The sequence below is a fragment of the Salmo salar genome, chromosome ssa05, assembly GCF_905237065.1.
Source record: "Salmo salar chromosome ssa05, Ssal_v3.1, whole genome shotgun sequence".
NCBI classification, from domain to species: Eukaryota; Metazoa; Chordata; class Actinopteri; order Salmoniformes; family Salmonidae; genus Salmo; species Salmo salar.
Window position 1 is genome coordinate 9,621,364 of NC_059446.1, and position 21,805 is coordinate 9,643,168.

Consider the following 21,805-nt stretch of genomic DNA (forward strand, 5'->3'; position numbering starts at 1 on the left):
TGGTTACTACATAATTCTGTGTTTTTTCATCATTTTGATGTCTTCACTATTATTCTACAATGTAGAAAATAGTAAAAAATAAAGAAAAACCCTTGAATGAGTAGGCGTGTCCAAACTTTTGACTGGTACTGTATGTCTGTGCATTCAAGCATTCAATTGGTCTCAGATGTGTGTGTGTGTCCTGTGTGAGACTTACAGCAGCATGAGTTTGATGCAGTGTGTGAGGTGGTCCCAGGTGTATCCAGTCAGTAGGTGTAGAGACGTGGTCCAGCCAGGAGAAATCTGGAGACAGATACGAGACGCCGCTACGCATGCTGCCGCCACCTGAGACGGCCGGAAACTCAGGAACGCATGGTCTAGAGGAACACAGAGAGACCGTTAGAAATGGTGTAGAGCAGGTGCTCCCCCCCGCCTGAGTAGCCTCATTTCACTGCCAAAAATATAATTAAATATCTAGTGTTCAGTGAAATAACAACTCAATGTCAAATACAGGTAGCCTAGTCAAATAATTAACATCCAATCACATTAACCGGTACTCTCTCGCGGGAATTCCACTAACGGTCCGTATGTTGCCAAACGTAGCTGCTGCTCATGTTGGTATCTGTACTGATGGCGCTAAAGCCATGACAGGGAGATATAGAGGAGTGGTAACATATGTGCAAGCAGTTGCTCCCGACGCCACTTGGGTCACTGCAGCATCCACTGAGAGGCTGTTGCTGCCAAGGGAATGCCTGACCGCTTGAAAGACGTTTTGGACACTATAGTGAAAATGGTTAACTTTGTTAAGCAAGGCCTCTGAACTCTTGTGTATTTTCTGCACAATGCAATGATATGGGCAGCGACCATGTAACGCTTTTACAACATACAGAAGTGCGCTGGTTATCAAGGGGCAAAGTATTGACACGTTTTAAAAAAATTGAGAAACAAGCTTAAAGTTTTCTTTACTGACCATAATTTTCACTTGTCTGACCGCTTACATGATGAGTTTCTCACACGACTGGCCAATCTGGATGATGCTTTTTCTCACCTGAATGATCTGAATCTAGGATTACAGGGACTCTCCTCAACTATATTCAATGTGTGGGACAAAATTGAGGCTATGATTAAGAAGTTGGAGCTCTTCTCTGTCTGCATTAACAAGAACAACACACAGGTCTTTCCATCATTGTAGGATTTCCTGTGTGCAACTGAACTCAAGCTTACGGACAATGTCATATGTGATATAGCGAATCACCTGAGTGAGTTGGTTGCGCAATTACGCAGGTACTTTCCAGAAACGGACGACACAAACTGGATTCCTTATCCCTTTCATGCCCTGCCTCCAGTCCACTTACCGATATCTGAACAAGAGAGCCTCATCAAAATTACAACAAGCGGTTCTGTGAAAATGTTATTTAAATCAGAAGCCACTGACAGATTTCTGGATTGGGCTGCGCTCAGAGTATCCTGCCTTGGAAAATCTCGCTGTTAAGACACTGATGCCCTTTGCAACCACGTACCTATGTGAGAGTGGATTCTCGGACCTCACTAGCATGAAAACTAAATACAGGCAGACTGTGTGGAAAATGGTTTAAGACAGACTCTCTCCAATACAACCCAACATTGCAGAGTTATGTGCATCCTTTCAAGCACACCCTTCTCATTAACCTGTGGTGAGTTATTCACAATTTTCGATGAACAAATAAGATTTTATATGTAAGATGGTTAAATAAAGAGCAAAATGATTGATTATTATAATATTATTATTTGTGCCCTGGTCCTATAAGAGCTCGTTACTTCCCACGAGCCGGGTTGTGATAAAAACACTCATTAATAAATGTATTGTATAGTGTGTGTGTGGCAGGCTTACAATGATGACAAAAAACAACATTTAAGAGTGTGCTGACCCTGGTACGCAGCTGGAGGTTGAATGTTTGAAGGGGTACGGGACTATAAAAAGTTTGGGAACAACTGGTGTAGAGGAACACAGAGAGACTGTTAGAAATAGTCTAGTCTCTAGAGGAACATTATGACAAGCACAAGAGGCTGCATATATTTCATAAATCCCTTCCCTCCATCACCCCTCACCTTGCAGTGACACCTCCAGGAAGTAGTGTGTGTACTTGTCCATAAAGGTTTTGGTCTTGGAGAGGGAGGAGAGAGGCCAGCCGTTGTACAGGTCTCCCTCCTGCACCGAGGCCTGGAGGTAGTAGTCTATGAAGTGGGCCGGGGTGGGCATACACAGGTTCCAGCTGAACGTCTCCAACAGCAGCAGCTCCATCTTGATGAGGTCTCTCTTGTGGAGAACGAGGTTCAGAGAACACATGAAGCCCAGGGAGTTGAGCTGCTCTAACTTAGGAACCCGGTCCTCCCTCTCCTCAAACTTACCTACAGGGGAGAGGGACACAGAGAGAGGGAGAGGGACACAGAGAGAGAGAGAGGGACACAGAGAGAGGGAGAGGGACACAGAGAGAGAGAGAGGGACACAGAGAGAGAGAGAGGGACACAGAGAGAGAGACAGAGAGGGACAGAAAGAAAGAGGGAGAGGGGGACAGAGAAAGAAAGAGAGAGAGAGAGGGACAAAGAAAGAGGGACAGAGAAAGAGGGACAGAGAAAGAAAGAGAGAGGGGGACAGAGAAAGAAAGAAAGAAAGAGAGAGGGGGACAGAGAAAGAAAGAAAGAAAGAGAGAGAGAGGGACAGAGAAAGAAAGAGGGACAGAGAAAGAAAGAGAGAGGGACAGAGAAAGAGAAAGAGAGGGACAGAGAAAGAGAAAGAGAGGGACAGAGAAAGAGAGGGACAGAGAAAGAGAAAGAAAGAGAAAGAGAAAGAGAAAGAGAAAGAGAGAGAGAGAAAGAGAAAGAGAAAGAGAGAGAGAGAAAGAGAAAGAGAGAGAAAGAGAGAGAGAGACAAAGAAAGGGACGGACAGAGAGAGAGAGGGAGGTTAGAAGGCAGGCTATAGAAAAGCCTTTTAGGGCTGACCCCATTTAGCGGACTGGTCCATTGTTTGGTCGACAGATATTTCTTTAGTCGAGCAGTAGCAACAACAAAAATATGATGTACAAGACACCTGTCTGATTGGCTCCTGTCTGAGTGGACTGATCCGTTGTGGAGAGCATGGGGATGGAACAGTCCATCAGTCTAAGACGTGGTAATGAAGTTGGATATGGTTATTACGTAAGAACAATGGTGCAACACTAATAAAAAATATTATTTTATAACAAAATGCACCTAATCCCGCATTGGATTGTGGTCGCTGTCCTTGTTTGTAAAACACATCAGCACGCTGTTGAAATCGGTGCTTTTTCCTAGACCATGTAGCGAAGTACATAACAGCAAAGTTAACCAGCAGAATGAGGAGAGGAGAACAATGCCGCGGAGGTAGCAGCAGAATGAGGAGATGAGAACAATGCGGCGGAGGTAGCAGCAGAATGAGGAGATGAGAACAATGCGGCGGAGGTAGCAGCAGAATGAGGAGATGAGAACAATGCGGCGGAGGTAGCAGCAGAATGAGGAGATGAGAACAATGCGGCGGAGGTAGCAGCAGAATGAGGAGATGAGAACAATGCGGCAGAGGTAGAAGCAGAATGAGGAGATGAGAACAATGCGGCGGAGGTAGCAGCAGAATGAGGAGATGAGAAAACAGCCCTTGTCCTATTATCTAAGAAAAGTGAACTGAAGAAACCCCAACTTAAATTCTAGAATCAACAGCCTAACTTTTAAATGTGCCTGGCTTTATAAAATCGTCCATATCTCCAGAAATAAGACACATCCTGCTTCTGTTGCCTGTTTTATTAATAGTCTACTGATTCTGTGAGCACCAAGTCTCATGCAACCACATGTCGGATAATCAATTCCACAAATTCGGCTGTTAATCTTTGTTATGCTGGAATAAAGGCTTCACACTTTTCTCGTTGGACCAGCCTCTCTGGTATTACTTATCATTTGTTGAGTGTTGTTTACACTGTTCCAAATTGTCCAATTTTATTTATAATAATAATAATAATAATAATAATCATCCTCTGTTTCCTTGATATCATCATCATTATTGTCAGTTTTTTTTAGGATGTGGGGGACTTGATTGGGCGGTGTAGTAGAATAACAAAAATACTGATTTATTTGAAAACAAAGCCTTTAAAATCTGATCCCCCCCCTTCTGATCCTATCATCCCCTCTAGAAGCCAGTACCTACAGCAATATCCTTAACACCACTACCAGCAGAAACCTACTTACCACTAACTACCCTTTCACTACCAGCGTGTCCACTACCACTCTGAACATTCTCCTCTGAACTCTCCATAGCAACAGCCCTTAGGCCACAGTCTCATGTGTCTGAGTGGCCAATGAGCACCACTGATTTTGCCTTTAATCCAAAAAGAGTCCTTCACTTCCTTTCTCACCCCCACTCGCTCCCACAGTGAAAAGGGGGGGGGGCAGGTGAGGAGTCAGGTTACTCTGGCATATTTCCCTAAAACACCTAATAAACCTCTGGGTTCTCCTATAGACCCGTTTCAGCAGGAACACGGTGGGGGGGGGGCAGAGAAAACTGATATGAGGGACATGACAACAACTAGGCCTACCCTCCATAGAAGTATGACTAAATGTATGTTGAGGAAATGTGTACAATGCCCATTCATAGACTACTGACACACAATGGAACATTGTTCAAAACAAAGACTGGACAAGGTTACCAACACATCCACACACACAGAAGACTCTCCAACACTGACAGTCACCCTCAACAGTGTTTGGAAGGAACGTGCCACAGTCACGACTAGAGTATTATTGAAGAAGTCCTAAAACCCAACAGCTTGGATTAACAGTCTATGGATAAAAATGTACACACCCTTCTAAAATATCAGAGGTGGTTGGTGAAAAACAACACTGGCTTTGGCTGCAGAACTATCATCATGGCAACGAAGACAGGAGAGTTGAAGAGGGAGGTGTAATTCACCTTGAAGTGTTTAGTCCTTACGCCATCAAACTGGCTAGGTCTCTCACCCTCTTTCTCCCTCCACCTCTCTTTACTCCTTGGTCTTTCCTTGCCTCTCCCCATTTCCAACACTCTCAAACGCCCTCCCCTCCCTCCCTCCCTCCCTCCCCGCCCTCCTCCCTCCCCGCTCTCAAACGCCCTCCCCGCTCTCCTCCCTCCCCTCCCTGCCCGCTCTCAAACGCCCTCCCCGCTCTCAAACGCCCTCCCTCCCTCCCCGCTCTCGAACGCCCTCCCTCCCTCCCCCGCTCTCGAACGCCCTCCCTCCCTCCCGCTCTCGAACGCCCTCCCTCCCTCCCCGCTCTCGAACGCCCTCCCTCCCTCCCCGCCCTCTCAATTAAATTAAATGTAAATGTAAGGGCTTTATTAGCATAGGAAACATGTTAACATTGCCAAAGCAAGTGAACTAAATAAACAAAAGTAAAACTAATTTACAGTAAACATTACAGTCTGGACATAGTCAAAGCTTTATTTTGGGTCGTCACAGTGGTCAGGTAGTCTGCCACTGTGTACTCTCTGCTAAGGAACAAATAGCATTCTAGTTTGCTCTGTTTTTTTGTTAATTACTTGACACATTGGAAATAATTATCTTTTTGTTTTCTCATGATTTGGTTGGGTCTAATTGTGTTGCTGTCCTGAGGCTCTGTTGGGTCTGTTTGTGTTTGTGAACAGAGCCCCAGCACCAGCTTGCTTAGGGGACTCTTCTCCAAGTTCATCTCTCTGTAGGTGATGGCCTAGTTATGGAAGGTTTGGGAATCGCTTCCTTTTAGGTGGTTGTAGATTTAACGGCTCTTTTCTGGATTTTGATAATTAGTGGGTATCGGCCCAATTCTGCTCTGCATGCATTATTTGGTGTTTTACGCTGTTTAAGTCTCAATTTGATGTTTGTCCCATTTTGTAAATTCTTGGTTGGTGAACAGACCACAGACCTCAATCATAAAGGGCAATGAGTTCTATAACTGATTCAAGTATTTCTAGACATCCTAATTGGTATGTTGAATTTTATGTTCCTTTTGATGGTATAGAAGGCCCTTCTTGCCTTGTCTCTCAGATCGTTCACAGCTTTGTGGAAGTTACCTGTGGCGCTGATGTTTAGGCCAAGGTATGTATAGTTATTTGTGTGCTCTAGGGCAACGGTGTCTAGATGGAATTTGTATTTGTGGTCCTGGCAACTGGACCTTTATTGGAACACCATTATGGTTGGGGACAGATCTAGGTGCTGCTGTAGGACCTCCTTGGTTGGGGACAGAAGCACCAGTATACATTTAACTTCAGATTCTCTCCCTCTTTCCCCATTCTCCAACTCCCCCCTACTCTAACTCACTTCCTCCCCTTTGTCTCAAGGCTAGCCAAAGCAGTGTGTGTGTGGATATAGAGATATATATAGGCTCTTCAAGTGTGAGTTTTACTGCCGATGCTGTAGCCTACCATTAACCCTTTAAAGGAGAAACAGAGAGCCCAGCCAATCACCCCAGCAGGCTATAGCAGCTCTCAGGAAACAGTTAACACATAGGCTGTAATGGCATCTCACAACCAGAACAGGAAACAATGGCTGGGTGGGAGTGAACAGAACAGCAGTTCACTCCTGCTGCTTTAGCCTAGGGCCGGCCCAGCCCACTCCAGCCTAGACCCAGTCTCAGTCTACACTTTACCATCATATCCTATAGGCTAGTAGTCTAGTCAGTGTGCTGGACTCGTGTCCACAGGTGCAGCCATAAACAGCCATCTCTTCAAAACCCTCTTTTACATTGTGGTAGGGACATGTGTTGTCAGTCTTCTCATTGTCTTCAATGATGTCTCTTTGGTTTACTACTTGTATTAGCTGTTGATTGGGCGTGTTCTTATTAAAAACAAGGGATACACAAAACCTATTCAAGCTGAAACTACATTTCTGAAAGGAGGTAGAACTCATAGGGACAAGCTGCTTTTTTCACAACCTGTCCCGTTTCATGTCAACAAGACTAACAGTGACTAACCTACGAGCTGTATGTGTGTGTGAGAGAGATAGAGTTCATTCCTCAGCTTACAGGTGGAGTAAATGCTTCCTTTAATGATCCAAGTGCATGCCTGTCCACTTCTGAAACTATAGGTCCCTTCTTTACCGTCTTATCGAGAGAGGAACAGCCCTCATGAGTACTGCCTTGCAGAGGGCTGCGAGTCGGCCCTGTGGACGTGTGTGATGAGGCAGGAGAGCGCACCCAGAGAGGGGTTAAAGGTGTGCTGCTGGAGGAGGTTAGACTACTGCTGAAGGAGTTTAGAAACATGAGAACCTGCTGGGGGGGGATTAGACTAGTGCTGAAGGAGTTTAGAAACATGAGAACCTGCTGGGGGGATTAGACTAGTGCTGAAGGAGTTTAGAAACATGAGAACCTGCTGGGGGGGATTAGACTAGTGCTGAAGGAGTTTAGAAACATGAGAACCTGCTGGGGGGGATTAGACTACTGCTGAAGGAGTTTAGAAACATGAGAACCTGCTGGGGGATTAGACTAGTGCTGAAGGAGTTTAGAAACATGAGAACCTGCTGGGGGGGATTAGACTACTGCTGAAGGAGTTTAGAAACATGAGAACCTGCTGGGGGGATTAGACTAGTGCTGAAGGAGTTTAGAAACATGAGAACCTGCTGGGGGGGATTAGACTACTGCTGAAGGAGTTTAGAAACATGAGAACCTGCTGGAGGGATTAGACTACTGCTGAAGGAGTTTAGAAACATGAGAACCTGCTGGGGGGGATTAGACTACTGCTGAAGGAGTTTAGAAACATGAGAACCTGCTGGGGGGGATTAGACTACTGCTGAAGGAGTTTAGAAACATGAGAACCTGCTGGGGGGGATTAGACCACTGCTGAAGGAGTTTAGAAACATGAGAATGCTCTTCACTAGAGTTAGAGGGATGAAGAAGAACAACAAAAAAAAACTACTGTTACAGCCATCACTTATGTTCCACTGAGAGTAAAGGAGACTGTTACGGTCTTCACCAAAGTCCCAGAGGAAAGGAGACTACTGTTACAGTCTTCACTAAAGTCCCAGAGTAAAGGAGACTGTTACGGTCTTCACTAAAGTCCCAGAGTAAAGGAGACTACTGTTAGTCTTCACCAAAGTCCCAGAGGAAAGGAGACTGTTACGGTCTTCACTAAAGTCAGAGTAAAGGAGACTACTGTTACAGTCTTCACCAAAGTCCCAGAGTAAAGGAGACTGTTACGGTCTTCACCAAAGTCCCAGAGTAAAGGAGAATACTGTTAGTCTTCACTAAAGTCACAGAGGAAAGGAGACTGTTACAGTCTTCACCAAAGTCCCAGAGTAAAGGAGACTACTGTTAGTCTTCACTAAAGTCCCAGAGTAAAGGAGACTACTGTTAGTCTTCACTAAAGTCACAGAGGAAAGGAGACTGTTACGGTCTTCACTAAAGTCACAGAGGAAAGGAGACTGTTACGGGCTTCACCAAAGTCCCAGAGGAAAGGAGACTGTTACGGTCTTCACCAAAGTCCCAGAGGAAAGGAGACTTACGGTCTTCACCAAAGTCACAGAGGAAAGGAGACTGTTACGGTCTTCACCAAAGTCACAGAGGAAAGGAGACTGTTACGGTCTTCACCAAAGTCCCAGAGGAAAGGAGACTACTGTTACGGTGTTCCTCTACACCTCACCCACAGAGACCGACTGTATTGATTTCTATGAATGACCACAATGCTACATCCGGTCCCTGCCCTCTTCATTAAAACAATCCCCTGTCCTCAGTCGTCTGAAGGAGTTCATGTGAAGGGGAAAGACTATTTTAGCACTGCTAGCCTATAAACTAGACATAGATGATTCAATCTAAAAAAGAACACATGACTACAGCCAGAGACAGTAACAATAAACCAAAACTACAGAAAACTACAACATCCACCAACCCCCTTTCACAAGACTAATAGATTCACTGCCTTCAAAAATAATTCATACCCCTTGACTTATTCCACATTTTGTTGTGTTACAGACAGAATTCAAAATGGGTAAATATATGTTTTCCCTCTCACCCATCTACATACAATACCTCATAATGACAAATTGAAAACTTATAAAAAAATACTTTGTAGAAACAGCTGTAATCGCTTTCTGGGTCTCTAAGAGCTTTCCACACCTGGATTATGTAACATTTACCCATTATTATTTTCTAAATTCTTCAAGCTTTGTCAAATTGGTTGTTAAATCATTACTAAACCAGGTCTTAGAATAGTTTTTACTTACATCTACTTCAGCCACTCAGGAACATTCACCCTCTTCCTAAGCAACTCCAGTGTAGATTTGGCCTTGTGTCTTGCTGAAAGGTGAATTCAACTCCCAGTGTCTGGTAGAAGGCAGACTGAACCAGGTTTTCCTCTAGGAGTTTGCCTGTGCTTAGCTCCATTCAGTTTTTTTATATCCTGAAAAACTCCCCAGTAAATGTTTACAAGCATACCAATAACATGATGCAGCCACCAAGGCATTGGAAAACCTCCCTGGTCTTTGTGGTTGAATCTGTTTGATATTCACTGCTGGACTGGGGGACCTTCCAGATAACTGTAAATATGTGGGGTACAGAGATGAGGTAGTGACTCAAAAATCATATTAAAACACTATTAAACACAGGGTGAGTCCATGCAACTTATTTTGTGACTTGAGTAAATGTTTACTTCTGAACTTATTTAGGCTTGCCATAACAAAGGGGTTGAATAATTATTGACTCAAGACATTTCAGCTTTTCATTTTTAATTAATTAGTAATATTTTAGTGAATAAAAAAAAATGAAAATCATTCCACTTTGACATCATGGGTATTACGTGTAGGCCAGTGAAAAACAATTGCAATTTAAATTCAGGCTTTAACAACAAAACGTGGAAAAAGTCAAGGGGTGTGAATACTTTGAAGGCCCTATATATATATATATATATATATATATATATATATATATATATATAAATAACTCTCAACAGCTCTGGAGGAATTCTCTCCTCTCTTTAAACTCATTTCATTTGCTGGCTCGTCTTCCTTTCAGATGAAACTGGTCACAGCTCCGCCACAACCCCAATGAGTGAGTCCGTCTGTCCTCTAGGCTCCGCCGGTTCACACAATGTAGACCCATTCTGACCTCTAGAGCCTAATGCTTGGGTAACCAGGAAGAATCCTTGGCCCTCTGCCGTCTGGGGGGGGGGGGTGGGTCTCATCTCGTGTCCTGCCTAGGGGTGTGGAACACTTTCGGGGCGAGGAAGGAGGGAGGGGTTGGGAGATGGTGACTGTCGTTCTGCCCCTGAACAAGGCAGTTAACCCACTGTTCCTAGGCCGTCATTGTAAATAAGAATTTGTTCTTAACTGACTTGCCTAGTTAAATAAAAAAAGGTTAAATAATACATCAATGGCATTAAAATATTGCAATTCATTCAGTCAATGCTATTCATTGACTACAGCTCAGCGTTCAACACCATAGTGCCCTTAAAGCTCATAACTAAGCTAAGGACCCTGGGACTAAACACCTCCCTCTGCTACTGGATCCTGGACTTCCTGACGGGCCACCCCCAGGTGGTAACACATCTGCCACGCTGATCCTCAACACGGGGGCCCCTCAGGGGTGCGTACTCAGTCCCCTCCTGTACTCCCTGTTCACCCATGACTGCACGGCCAGGCACAACTCCAACACCATCATTAAGTTTGCCGATGACACAACAGCCTGATCACCGACAGATGAGACAGCCTATAGGGAGGAGGTCAGAGACCTGGCAGTGTGGTGTCAGCATAACAACCTCTCCCTCAACGTGATCAAGACAAAATAGATGATTGTGGACTACAGGAAAAGGAGAACCGAGCACAGCCCTATTCTCATCGACTGGGCTGTAGTGGAGCAGGTTGAGAGCTTCAAGTTCCTTGGTGTCCCCATCACCAACAAACTATCATGGTCCAAACACACCAAGACAGTCATGAAGAGGGCACGGCAAAGCCTATTCCCCCTCAGGAAACTAAAAAGATTTGGCATGGGTCCTCAGATCCTCAAAAGAATTTCCACAGCTGCACCATCGAGAGCATCCTGACTGGTTGCATCACCGCCTGGTATGGCAACTGCTCGGCCTCCGACCACAAGGTACTACAGAGGGTCATGCATACGGCCCAGTACATCACTAGGCCAAGCTTGCTGCCATCCAGGACATCTAAACCAGGCGGTGTCAAAGGAAGACCCTAAAATATGCCAAAGACTCCAGCCACCCTAGTCATAGACTGTTCCCTCTGCTACCGCACGGCAAGCAGTCCCGGAGCGCTAAGTCAAGGTCCAAAAGGCTTCTTAACAGCTTCTACCCCCAAGGAAAAGGAGCACCGTTAAGCCATACTCCTGAACAGCTAATCAAATGGCTACCCGGACTATTTGCATTGACCCCCCCACCCCCATTTCTACACTGCTGCTACTCTTTATCATCTATGCATAGTCACTTTACCTCTACCTACATGTACATATTACCTCAATTACCTAGACTAACCTGTACCCCTGCACATTGACTCTGTACCGGTACCGCCTGTATATAGTCTCGTTACTGTTATTATATTGTTGCTCTTTAATTGTTATTTTTCTTTATTTTTTTACTTGAGTTTATTTTAGTAAATACTTTTATTTTTCTTAAAATTGCATTGTTGGTCAAGGGCTTGTAAGTAAGCCTTTCACTGTAAGGTTGAATACCTGTTGTATTCGGCATATGTGACAAATCGAATTTGATAATGAACTAGCCTACACTTTTAAAAAACTATTTCTCTGTAGGGAATAAAGCAGCGTTTAACAAATCACTGTTCTAGATCAGAACAATTTTACCATCGACTTAGAATTCCTTTAATTATCAGAACATGATTGTAATTCGAAGAAAATTCAATCCAAACATCAGAGAGACAGACCGAGAGAGGAATCGATAGAGAGGGGAGGAGATGAGGGACTGTGGGGATCCCCTGTTAATCTGCATATCAGTTCAAACATGGACCCCCCCCCCCTGCTTAACATCAGCAGTCGACATCTCTTTGAAGCACCGCTCAGCTCGTTTCCAAACCCCCCCAGTGGTGGAAGGGGGGGGGGGGGGCTAGAGGTGCTTTAGGGGCCCCAGACCAGTCTCAGAACTGGTTGTGCTTGCCTGGGTCCTGACAAGGTGAGTGAGAGAGGAAACACTCCTAGCAGTGGGGCTACGGTGGAGGATAACTCCATCTGAAACACTCCTAGCAGTGGGGCTACGGTGGAGGATAACTCCATCTGAAACACTCCTAGCAGTGGGGCTACGGTGGAGGATAACTCCATCTGAAACACTCCTAGCAGTGGGGCTACGGTGGAGGATAACTCCATCTGAAACACTCCTAGCAGTGGGGCTACGGTGGAGGATAACTCCATCTGAAACACTCCTAGCAGTGGGGCTACGGTGGAGGATAACTCCATCTGAAACACTCCTAGCAGTGGGGCTACGGTGGAGGATAACTCCATCTGAAACACTCCTAGCAGTGGGGCTACGGTGGAGGATAACTCCATCTGAAACACTCCTAGCAGTGGGGCTACGGTGGAGGATAACTCCATCTGAAACACTCCTAGCAGTGGGGCTACGGTGGAGGATAACTCCATCTGAAACACTCCTAGCAGTGGGGCTACGGTGGAGGATAACTCCATCTGAAACACTCCTAGCAGTGGGGCTACGGTGGAGGATAACTCCATCTGAAACACTCCTAGCAGTGGGGCTACGGTGGAGGATAACTCCATCTGAAACACTCCTAGCAGTGGGGCTACGGTGGAGGATAACTCCATCTGAAACACTCCTAGCAGTGGGGCTACGGTGGAGGATAACTCCATCTGAAACACTCCTAGCAGTGGGGCTACGGTGGAGGATAACTCCATCTGAAACACTCCTAGCAGTGGGGCTACGGTGGAGGATAACTCCATCTGAAACACTCCTAGCAGTGGGGCTACGGTGGAGGATAACTCCATCTGAAACACTCCTAGCAGTGGGGCTACGGTGGAGGATAACTCCATCTGAAACACTCCTAGCAGTGGGGCTACGGTGGAGGATAACTCCATCTGAAACACTCCTAGCAGTGGGGCTACGGTGGAGGATAACTCCATCTGAAACACTCCTAGCAGTGGGGCTACGGTGGAGGATAACTCCATCTGAAACACTCCTAGCAGTGGGGCTACGGTGGAGGATAACTCCATCTGAAACACTCCTAGCAGTGGGGCTACGGTGGAGGATAACTCCATCTGAAACACTCCTAGCAGTGGGGCTACGGTGGAGGATAACTCCATCTGAAACACTCCTAGCAGTGGGGCTACGGTGGAGGATAACTCCATCTGAAACACTCCTAGCAGTGGGGCTACGGTGGAGGATAACTCCATCTGAAACACTCCTAGCAGTGGGGCTACGGTGGAGGATAACTCCATCTGAAACACTCCTAGCAGTGGGGCTACGGTGGAGGATAACTCCATCTGAAACACTCCTAGCAGTGGGGCTACGGTGGAGGATAACTCCATCTGAAACACTCCTAGCAGTGGGGCTACGGTGGAGGATAACTCCATCTGAAACACTCCTAGCAGTGGGGCTACGGTGGAGGATAACTCCATCTGAAACACTCCTAGCAGTGGGGCTACGGTGGAGGATAACTCCATCTGAAACACTCCTAGCAGTGGGGCTACGGTGGAGGATAACTCCATCTGAAACACTCCTAGCAGTGGGGCTACGGTGGAGGATAACTCCATCTGAAACACTCCTAGCAGTGGGGCTACGGTGGAGGATAACTCCATCTGAAACACTCCTAGCAGTGGGGCTACGGTGGAGGATAACTCCATCTGAAACACTCCTAGCAGTGGGGCTACGGTGGAGGATAACTCCATCTGAAACACTCCTAGCAGTGGGGCTACGGTGGAGGATAACTCCATCTGAAACACTCCTAGCAGTGGGGCTACGGTGGAGGATAACTCCATCTGAAACACTCCTAGCAGTGGGGCTACGGTGGAGGATAACTCCATCTGAAACACTCCTAGCAGTGGGGCTACGGTGGAGGATAACTCCATCTGAAACACTCCTAGCAGTGGGGCTACGGTGGAGGATAACTCCATCTGAAACACTCCTAGCAGTGGGGCTACGGTGGAGGATAACTCCATCTGAAACACTCCTAGCAGTGGGGCTACGGTGGAGGATAACTCCATCTGAAACACTCCTAGCAGTGGGGCTACGGTGGAGGATAACTCCATCTGAAACACTCCTAGCAGTGGGGCTACGGTGGAGGATAACTCCATCTGAAACACTCCTAGCAGTGGGGCTACGGTGGAGGATAACTCCATCTGAAACACTCCTAGCAGTGGGGCTACGGTGGAGGATAACTCCATCTGAAACACTCCTAGCAGTGGGGCTACGGTGGAGGATAACTCCATCTGAAACACTCCTAGCAGTGGGGCTACGGTGGAGGATAACTCCATCTGAAACACTCCTAGCAGTGGGGCTACGGTGGAGGATAACTCCATCTGAAACACTCCTAGCAGTGGGGCTACGGTGGAGGATAACTCCATCTGAAACACTCCTAGCAGTGGGGCTACGGTGGAGGATAACTCCATCTGAAACACTCCTAGCAGTGGGGCTACGGTGGAGGATAACTCCATCTGAAACACTCCTAGCAGTGGGGCTACGGTGGAGGATAACTCCATCTGAAACACTCCTAGCAGTGGGGCTACGGTGGAGGATAACTCCATCTGAAACACTCCTAGCAGTGGGGCTACGGTGGAGGATAACTCCATCTGAAACACTATAATGGCTAATGATTTAGTGATCTCATGTCTGGTTTATCTGATGAACTAAAATACCCTGGAAATGGAGTTCCAGTCAGATAAGATTCTAAGCGGAAGCCTGAAGCCTCTACACGTCAACCTCTTGTAGTCAGTCACAAAAACACGACAACCTCCGTGTCTGTACCCCTCCCCCACCCTGGGCCAGGGCTGACGGGCTTTTGTTTGGGCATGATTCAGGGAGCATATGGCAGGTGGCCCTCTCCCTCCAAACAGGCCGGCCGCAGTGTGTGGGTGGATGGGGGGGTTGCTCTTTTTAAAGCCCCTTCTCTCTAACACAAATCGTTAGCCCACACTATTGCAGGTCATCCACAGCCGGTACACACAATGTAACACTCACAACCATTACAAAACATTCAAACTCACCCACTGAACCCATTCAACCAATGCACCAGCAGCATACTACGTGGGTACTGCTACTAGGCTCGGTGGAGCAGGACAGCAGCATACTACGTGGGTACTGCTACTAGGCTCTGTGGAGCAGGACAGCAGCATACTACGTGGGTACTGCTACTAGGCTCGGTGGAGCAGGACAGCAGCATACTACGTGGGTACTGCTACTAGGCTCGGTGGAGCAGGACAGCAGCATACTACGTGGGTACTGCTACTAGGGTCCGTGGAGCAGGACAGCAGCATACTACGTGGGTACTGCTACTAGGCTCTGTGGAGCAGGACAGCAGCATACTACGTGGTTACTGCTACTAGGGTCCGTGGAGCAGGACAGCAGCATACTACGTGGGTACTGCTACTAGGCTCTGTGGAGCAGGACAGCAGCATGGGAGACACAGAATAATACACAGCACAGAACTAACTGTCAGCAGCCAGCTGAGCTCCTTGAGAGGGAACAAATACAATGAGATTACATGAACATATTGCTGTGCAGAGGTCTAAGGCACTGCATCTCAGTGCAAGAGGCGTCACTATAGTACCTGGTTCGAATCCAGGCTGTATCACATCTGGCCGTGATTGGGAGTCCCATAGGGCAGTCCGGATTAGGATTTAGTCATTCTAAATAAGAATTTGTTCTTCACTTACTGGCCTAGTTAAATAAAAGGTTAAATTAAAGATATCACTGACCTCATCATGAACACAGTGCTGTATATCTATTGGAAAGATATCACTGACCTCATGAACCCAGAGCCAAACTCACAGACAGACTGCAGCAGAGACAGTAATGGTACAGGGCAACACCAAACAGTTTCAGCTGGACTTTCACATGAACAAATAGATAGTTGAGCAGGATAAACTCTGGAGAAAGATAACCCAGACCTTTTCATTACACAACCCCACAGACCAGCAACCCCAAGCAAGAAGTCAACCTCCCAGCACAGAGTACTACTCCCTCACTGAAATGGATCAATTCACCAAGAAAACACTGTCTAAACTCTGTTGTCAGATCACCCAGCGCTCTCTAGACCTTCTGTCTGAGGACCAACTAGGATCACCCAGCGCTCTCTAGACCTTCTGTCTGAGGACCAACTAGGATCACCCAGCGCTCTCTAGACCTTCTGTCTGAGGACCAACTAGGATCACCCAGCGCTCTCTAGACCTTCTGTCTGAGGACCAACTAGGATCACCCAGCGCGCTCTAGACCTTCTGTCTGAGGACCAACTAGGGTCACCCAGCGCTCTCTAGACCTTCTGTCTGAGGACCAACTAGGATCACCCAGCGCTCTCTAGACCTTCTGTCTGAGGACCAACTAGGATCACCCAGCGCTCTCTAGACCTTCTGTCTGAGGACCAACTAGGATCACCCAGCGCTCTCTAGACCTTCTGTCTGAGGACCAACTAGGATCACCCAGCGCTCTCTAGACCTTCTGTCTGAGGACCAACTAGGATCACCCAGCGCTCTCTAGACCTTCTGTCTGAGGACCAACTAGGATCACCCAGCGCTCTCTAGACCTTCTGTCTGAGGACCAACTAGGGTCACCCAGCCACATGATACACAGGCACAAACAACCTGAGAGCACTGTAGGAAAGGGTGGCCACAGCACTGAAGGGAGTGAATGAAAAAGCTTCTTCTACTTTCCCCAACGCACAAATGGTTCTCCACCCTGCTACCACAAAAACACTGTCACCCTGCCACCATACAGCAGGTAAACAAGCATTTCCTGTGACTGTGCCTGAAAACCAAATGTTTACCTGGCCCACCACTCCACCCTGGACTTGAACAGCCTTTATGACCAGGTCCACCTATACAAGGCAGCAGAGCCCACCTTCGCCCGGAGCCTAAAGGACATCACCCTCAAACGCAGCCCCAACACTTCACACAGGAGCAACAGACCAGCGAGACACTCGCCCAGACCAGCGAGACACTCGCCCAGACCAGCGAGACACCCGCCCAGACCAGCGAGACATCCTCCCAGACCTGCGGGACCCCCCCTGGACCTACACATAGAGGACCTACATCCACACCCCCCCCAAGTCAACCATGCCCACACCCCATTTAGGCCCCCTCAGATCAGACCTACGCCCCTCCTGCACACCCCATGCCTCCCACTCCCGCAAAGAGGGCCTCAACATGGAAGTCACACATACGCCCAGGCTGTGAGCAGGTAAACAGGCCCAACCCCAACTCTTACACTAGCCTAAGCCAATGGCATGTACCAGATGCTCAGCAGGCTCTGCTCACGCTTACTGGCCTGAGGCCAAACCACACGACCAACATTGGACACTTTATGGAACACAAAGCCTTTACCATCTCATCCTGGAATATCCAAGACCTGAGGTCATCTGCCTTTGGCCTAAAGAGCAGGAACCTGGACTTCAAAGAAATTCAAAATACAGACATTGTCATCCTACAAGAAACATGGTATAGAGGTGATGGACCCACTGGTTGGCCCCTAGGTTACAGAGAGCTGGTAGTCCCACCCACCAAACTGCCAGGTGTTAAACAGGGAAGAGACTCAGGGGGTATGCTAATTTGGTATAGAGCAGACATGACTCACTATTAAATTAATCAAAACATTTTACATTTGGCCTGTGGTGACCTAAATGCCAGAACTGGCCAAAAACCTGACACGCTCAGCACACAGGGGGATAAACACCTGCCTGGAGGTGACAGCATTCCCTCCCCCATATGCCCCCCTAGACACAACTATGACAACATAACCAACACAAACATGTAACAACTCCTACAGCTCTGTCACACGCTGGCTATGTACATAGTCAATGATAGCCAGCGTGTGACAGAGCTATAGGAGTACCTATGTACATAGTCAATGGTTGGTACTCCTACAGCTCTGTTACACGCTGGCTATGTACATAGTCAATGGTAGGTACTCCTACAGCTCTGTTACAGCTCTGGCTATGTACATAGTCAATGGTAGGCTTCGAGGGGACTCCTATGGTAGGTACACCTATAGCTCTGTTACAGCTCTGGCTATGTACATAGTCAATGGTAGGCTTCGAGGGGACTCCTATGGTAGGTACACCTATAGCTCATCTCTTGGCAGTAGTACTGTAGACTACTTTATCACTGACCTCAACCCAGAGTCTCTCAGAGCGTTTACAGTCAGTCCACTGACACCCCTATCAGGTCACAGCAAAAACACACTCTACTTGAACATAGCTATGCTCAGTTATGAGGCATCAAAGCCAAAGGAACTGAGTAATATTAAGAAATGCTACAGATGGAAGGAAAGTAGTGTGGAAATCTACCAAAAAACAATTAGGCAACAACAAATACAATCCTTTAGACAACTTCCTGGACAAAACGTCCACTGTAATAGTGAAGGTGTAAACTAGGAAGTAGAAAACCTGAACAGTATATTTGACCTCTCAGCTTCCCTATCAAATCTGAACATTTCAAACAGAAAACCGAAGGAAATTAACAATGACAAAATGGTTTGATGAAGAAAGCAAAAACCTAATAAAGAAATTGAGAGAACTATCCAACCAAAAAAACTGAGCCAGAAAACCTGAGCCTAGGGTGAATCACTAAAACAATGCAGAAATACACTACGGCACATCAGAAATCAGCTCAATGTAATGCCAGAAAACCTGAGCCTAGGGTGAATCACTAAAACAATGCAGAAATACACTACGGCACATCAGAAATCAGCTCAATGTAATTGGAAAACACTAAAAACAAAAAGTTATCTTTCCAAAAACAGATGTATGGGTAAACCACTTCTCCAATCTTTTTGGGCTCTATAACAAACAGCAAAAAAGATATACATGATCAAATACAAATCTTAGAATCAACTATTAAAAACCAGAACACACTGGATTCTCCAATTACATTGAATGAACTACAGGACAAAAATACAATCCCTCCAACCTAAAAAGGCCTGTGGTGTTGATGGCATCCTCAATGAAATGATAAAATATACAGACCACAAACTTCCAATTGGCTATACTAAAACTCCTTCACATCATCCTTAGCTCTGGCATCAACCCTGATAGGGGTGTCAGTGGGCTGACTGAACACTCTGAGAGACTCTGGGTTGAGGTCAGTGATAAAGTAGTCTACAGTACTACTGCCAAGAGATGAGCTATAGGTGTACCTACCATAGGAGTCCCCTCGAAGCCTACCATTGACTATGTACATAGCCAGAGCTGTAACAGAGCTATAGGTGTACCTACCATAGGAGTCCCCTCGAAGCCTACCATTGACTATGTACATAGCCAGAGCTGTAACAGAGCTATAGGTGTACCTACCATAGGAGTCCCCTCGAAGCCTACCATTGACTATGTACATAGCCAGAGCTGTAACAGAGCTATAGGTGTACCTACCATAGGAGTCCCCTCGAAGCCTACCATTGACTATGTACATAGCCAGAGCTGTAACAGAGCTATAGGTGTACCTACCATAGGAGTCCCCTCGAAGCCTACCATTGACTATGTACATAGCCAGAGCTGTAACAGAGCTATAGGTGTACCTACCATAGGAGTCCCCTCGAAGCCTACCATTGACTATGTACATAGCCAGAGCTGTAACAGAGCTATAGGTGCACCTACCATAGGAGTCCCCTCGAAGCCTACCATTGACTATGTACATACCCAGTGTGTAACAGAGCTATAGGAGTACCTACCATAGGAGTTCCCTCGAAGCCTACCATTGACTATGTACATAGCCAGCGTGTGACAGAGCTGTAGGAGTTGTTACATGTTTTTGTGGTCCCGTGTGGCTCACTTGGTAGAGCATGGTGTTTGCAACGCCAGGGTTGTGGGTTCGATTCCCACGGGGGACCAGTACGGAAAAGAAAAGAAAAATGTAAGTCGCTCTGGATAAGAGCGTCTGCTAAATGACTAAAATGTAAATATCTGGAACCAAGGACTGATCACCCCAATCCACAAAAGTGGAGACAAATTTGACCCCAATAACTACCGTGGGATATGCGTCAACAGCAACCTTGAGAAAATCCTCTGCACTATCATTAACAGCAGACTAGTTCAATTCCTCAGTGAAAACAATTGTACTGAGCAAAAGTCAAAATTGGCCTTTTTAACCAAATTACCATACAAAAGACCACGTATTCACCCTGCACACCATAATTGACAAACAAACCAAAGGCAAAGTCCTCTCATGCTTTGTTGATTTATCATGAGGGTCTGATATACAAATTGATGGAAAGTGGTGTTAGAGGAACAAACATACAACAAAATCCATGTAAACAAACAAGTCTGCAGTTAAAAATTGACAAAACACACATTTCTTTCCAGAGGCCATGAGGTGAGACTAGGATGCAGCTTAAGCCCCACCCTCTTCAACATACAATGTATATCAACGATTTGGCGAGGGCACTAGAACAGTCTACAGCACCCGGCCTCAACTTACTAGAATCTGAAGTTTGCTGATGATTTGGTACTTCGGTCACCAACCAAGGAGGGCCTACAGCAGCACCTAGATCTTCTGCACAGATTCTGTCAGACCTGGGCCCTGACAGTGAATCTCAGTAGACCAAAAAAATTGTGTTCCAAAAAAAGGTCCAGTTGCCAGGATGACAAATACAAATTCCATCTAGACACCGTTGCCCTAGAGCACACAAATAACTATACATACCTCGGCCTAAACATCAGCGCCACAGGTAACTTCCACAAAGCTGTGAACGATCTGAGAGACAAGGCAAGAAGGGCCTTTTATGCCATCAAAAGGAACATCAAATTTGACATACCAATTAGGATGTCTAGAAATACTTGAATCAGTTATAGAACTCGTCGCCCTTTATGATTGAGGCCTGTGGTCTGTTCACCAACCAAGATTTTACAAAATGGGAAAAGCACCAAATTGAGAATCAGGCAGAATTCCGCCAAAATATCCTCCATGTACAACGTAAAACACCAAATAATGCATGCAGAGCAGAATTGGGCCGATACCCACTAATTATCAAAATCCAGAAAAGAGACGTTAAATTCTATTAACCACCTAAAAGGAAGCGATTCCCAAACCTTCCATAACAAAGCCATCACCTACACAGAAATTAACCTGGAGAAGAGTCTCCTAAGCAAGCTGGTCCTGGGGCTCTGTTCACAAACACAAACAGACCCCTATGACAGCAACACAATTAGACCCAACCAAATCATGAGGAAACAAAAATATTATTTCTTGACACATTGGAAAGTATTTACAAAAAAACAGAGCGCACTAGAATGCTATTTGGCCCTAAATGGAGAGTACACAGTTGCAGAATACCTGACCACTGTGACTGACCCAAACTTAAGAAAATATTTGACTATGTAAAGACTCAGTGAGCATAGCCTTGCTATTGAGAAAGGCCGCCGAAGGCAGACCTGGCTCTCAAGAGAAGACAGGCTATGTGAACACTGCCCTCAAATGAGGTAGAAACTGAGCTGTACTTCCTAACCTCCTGCCAAATGTATGACCATATTAGAGACACATATTTCCCTCAGATTACACAGACCCACAAAGAATTTGAAAACAAACCTGATTTTGATAAACTCCCATATCGGGTGAAATACCACAGTATGCCACCACAGCAGCAAGATTTGTGACCTGTTGCCACAAGAAAAGGGCAACCAGTGAAGAACAAACACAACCCATATTTATGTTTTTGTATTTTACCTTTTGTACTTTAACTAT

The 21,805-nt window shown here is 46.3% G+C and overlaps 1 protein-coding gene across 2 annotated transcripts in view; it reads right to left on the reverse strand.

Moving 5' to 3' along the window:
- The window catches only part of LOC106604199 (cyclin-J), a 35,182-nt gene that overhangs the window by 2,741 nt on the left and 10,636 nt on the right, over window positions 1–21,805 (reverse strand). For both annotated transcript variants that reach the window (XM_014198630.2, XM_014198631.2), the window contains exons 4-5: window positions 2,068–2,367; window positions 197–356 (exon numbers count right to left, since the gene is read on the reverse strand). In XM_014198630.2, the coding sequence (XP_014054105.1) occupies window positions 197–356; window positions 2,068–2,367 (460 nt within the window). The remainder of the gene's footprint in view (window positions 1–196; window positions 357–2,067; window positions 2,368–21,805) is intronic.